General features: G+C 66.4%; 1 protein-coding gene across 2 annotated transcripts in view; it reads left to right on the top strand.

The window, feature by feature from the left end:
* The window catches only part of CELSR2 (cadherin EGF LAG seven-pass G-type receptor 2), a 66,810-nt gene extending 63,809 nt beyond the window's left edge, over positions 1 to 3,001 (top strand). Inside the window, exons 34-35 of one of the 2 annotated variants that reach the window (XM_034767805.1) lie at positions 79 to 325; positions 1,165 to 3,001. In XM_034767805.1, coding sequence (XP_034623696.1) covers positions 79 to 325; positions 1,165 to 1,186 — 269 coding nt within the window. In that variant the 3' untranslated portion in view covers positions 1,187 to 3,001. Of the gene's footprint in view, positions 1 to 78; positions 326 to 1,014 lie in introns of both variants that reach the window. The other variant, XM_034767804.1, reaches the window with a different exon arrangement.
* Positions 3,002 to 3,513: the final 512 nt, after the last annotated feature.

The following is a 3,513-nucleotide window of genomic DNA, read 5'->3' as shown; positions in this document are numbered from 1 at the left end:
GGCCCCCCCCCACCTGGCTTCACGGCCCCTTCCATCTCCCCCCGCCCCAGCCTCATGGCCCCCCAACTCCCCCCGCAGGGATCCTGAAGAAGAAGTGCCTCCCCACCATAAGCGAGAACAGCATCCGCCCTGTACCCAGTGAGCTCTCGGCCCCCCCGCCAGGCACGATGGCATCACGCGGCTCCTCGACGGGCAGCGAGGGCAGCCGGGGGGGCAGGATTCTGCCGCGGCCCCGCCAGACGCTGCAGGAGCAGCTCAACGGGGTGACGCCCATCGCCATGAGCATTAAGGCCGGCACGGTGGACGAGGACTCCTCCGGCTCCGAGTGAGTAGGTGCCTGGGGCCAAGCCCGCTGCCAAGGTGCTGCCTGGAGACCCTCCGGATTCAGCAGGGCAGGGGCAGGCCACTATCCCGGCCTGCCACTGACCCCTCCTGGCGCCCACCTGCAGGGCAGCCAGTGCCACAGCCCTGCCCGGGATCTGGCTGTGGGGGAAGGCTGTGGAACTACTCCCTTGGCACCCCAACCTCCCCCCACACAGCGCTGACGTCAGCCTCCATCACCCCAGGAGGTGCATGTGCCCATTCAAACCCACCAGGCTCCGCCCCCCAGACGGCTCCTCCCCTGACCTAGTGCCCCCATGGCTCTGCTCTCGCTCTGGGCCCGGATCCTGCCCCCCCGCCAGGGTGAATCCCAAGTGCTGGACTGGGCTGCAGGGCCGGAGCCTCAGTTCCCCCCCATCCCCAATTCCATGCAGGGTTCGGCCACCTCCTGCGAGTCACAGGACGGGCTGAGCTGTCCGCAGCCGCTGGGAGCCTGCCCCATCCTGAGCAACCAGCCAGGGGCTTGGCCCAGCGCTCCAAGCCGGGAGTCCTGGTCCGCGAGGGGGCAGGGCCGATTCGGGGTGTGGGGGAAGATCCTGCAGGGGCGCTCGCCTGCTCTAACTCCTCCACTGCCTTCTCCACTCGCACTAACCCCCCACTTCTCCTCTCTGTCTCCCGCCCCCAACCGCTCAGATTTCTGTTCTTTAATTTCCTCCATTAACATGCGCGCCATGTGGCTCTGCCGCCCGCCTGGCCAGCCTGCCGGGGGCCCGGTCCAGCTGCTCATGACCATACGTCTGTGTGTTTGTTCCCCCCCTCGGTCTGTGTCTGATCACTGAGCAGGAGCGACGAGACCTCCATCTGAGCGGGCCCCCGGGGCCCAGCCGACAAGGCCCCTCTGCCCCGGGGGCCAGCTACCAGCCAATGGGGCCCCCGCTGTCCCAGCCCGGGGACCAGCTGCCAGCTGATGGGGCCCCTCCATCCTGGGGAGCAGCCGCCAGCTGCCAGGGTCCCTCTGCCCTGGGGCCAGCCGCCAACCGACGGGGCCCCTCTGCCCCAGGAACCAGCCGATGGGGATCCTCCATCCTCGGGACCAGCCGCCAGCCAATGGGGACCCTCCATCCTGGGGAGCAGCCGCCAACTGATGGGGACCCTCTGCCCCGGGAACCAGCCGATGGGGCCCCTCCATCCCAGGGACCAGCTGCCAGCCAACAGGGCCCCTCTGCCCCGTGAACCAGCCGCCAACAGACGAGGCCCCTCTGCCCTGGGGACCAGCCGATGGGGCCTCTCCTTCCCGGAGACCAGATGACGGGGCCCCTACCTGGGGCACAAGCTGCACCGCCCCATGCTCCTGCCAGGTGCCCCACTGGCCCGTCAATGAGTAGTGAAAGGACCCAGGGCGCTTCCTCGACCCGCCAGGGTTTTTGTGCCCAATGCAGCCCCCTGCTGGCTGGTGCTGAGCAGGGCAGGGGCCGCGACCATGGATGTACTTGACTGGCTGCACTTTGGCTCCCGGTGAATGCGCTGAGCCCTATGCTGGCCACGCCACAGCTCCAGGCACATGGCTGACCGGACAGATGTCGCCGTGCAGAACCACTCGCGAGGGACTGGATGCCTGGGGTGCAGCACTGGCTCGAGTGCCACTGGGCCCCTGTGCTGGATGCCCCTATTCTGCCCCACCAACGAGGCCTGGCATGCCCCTCCCCCCCCAAACAGCCCTGGGGTTGGTCATTGCCACGGGGGGCTGCCTGGCAGAGGGCCAAGTGCCCCAGCTACTGCTGGCCCAGACCCCAGGGATCTCACTGTGGCCCCCCCAGGCCTGACCAGGTGTGGGAACATGAGCGGGGGCTGGGTTGGCCCCACAGTGATCTGGCCCCAGGCCTGAACACGCTGCCATGGTGGTGCTGGGCCTGGAACGCTCCTGTGTCTCCAGAGTTGGCATGGTGCTGCATGGCGTGCCCGTACCGTGCCCAGCAGTGCTGCTGTGCTGGATGATGCCCCGGGGATCGGTGCAGGGTGCAGGTGGCTGGGGGTGGCTTTGCAGAGCATCTGGAGCAGCTGGGTGAGGGAAGGGCCCCACAGACAGGACCATGGTCTGCACCTGTGGCAAGCGACAGCAGCAGTCCCCAGCTTGGCAGTCTGGGCCAGGTGCCCATGGTGGGGGGGGGAAGGAAAGACGCTCCTGGACTGCTATAGGGTCAAGCCCTTAAAGCTGGCTATGGTGGGGGGGTTGCCAGGCCCTTAGCCAAGGCTGATGGGAGAGGTGAGACCCCTGCTGCTGCATCAGCCAGGCTGTGATCATTGTGGACAAACCCCCCCCCCCCCGCCACACACAAAACAAAGGGGGAGGGCTAACAACCCCCCCGATGCTGAGTGAATGAGGGGCTCCCGCGCCACCGGGCGAGGGCCTTGCCACACCTGCCTTTCTGCCTCAAAGCCTTCGTTTTCTACGCCCCCTGCCCGCGCTGGCCCAAGGGGCACCCACCAGGACTTTTGGAAAGTGCTTTTTGATACGTGTCCCCAGCCCCTGGGCCGCGGCCAGCCTGTCTCTGCTGCAGATAGATGGGGAGGTGCTGGAAGAGCGGGGCGGACACATGACACCGCTGTTGACTCTGGTGTAATTGTTAATTTGATGGCGCTTGCTGGACGCTTTTTTATTTAAAGAACCAGCCTGACCCCAGCCCGTGTGCTGCAGTGTCATTCCGCGGCGGGGTTTGAGCCAGTGGGGGGCAAGGGATCTGGGGGCACCCAGTGTGGGATGCTTTTCTCTGAGGGCAGGCACTCAGCCCCTCCCAGAGCTGCACAAAGGAGGCCCCCCCCCAACCTGCTGGGCGCTCGCGGTGGTGCCCAGGCCAGCGAGGGGTCTGCGGGTTTGAACCCTTCCTGGGGTTTTATTTGTAAAGTTGCACTTTGGTCCTGCTGCTGCTAAAATCCTCCCTGCACTGAGCCAGGTCCCGCATCCCCCAGCAGGCACTGAAGGGCTGAGCTGTTGGGGTCTCAGGAGGGGCATGGTCCCACCAATGGGGGTTATTGACGGGGGAGGGGTAAGAATCCCAGATCCCACTTTGGGGGCTTGACCAGCTCCATGGCTGGGCTGGGTGCAGCCAGGCAGGGCCCAACTGCTGGGCATAAGGGGGAGCTGTTCTGTGCCATGAGACCGGCCAGGCCCGAGGCATTACCCTTGTGTGCTGC

Source organism: Trachemys scripta, chromosome 4 (genome assembly GCF_013100865.1).
Source record: "Trachemys scripta elegans isolate TJP31775 chromosome 4, CAS_Tse_1.0, whole genome shotgun sequence".
NCBI lineage: Eukaryota > Metazoa > Chordata > Testudines > Emydidae > Trachemys > Trachemys scripta.
The sequence above is the reverse complement of the archived record's forward strand: the minus strand, read 5'-3'. Positions and strand labels throughout refer to the sequence as shown.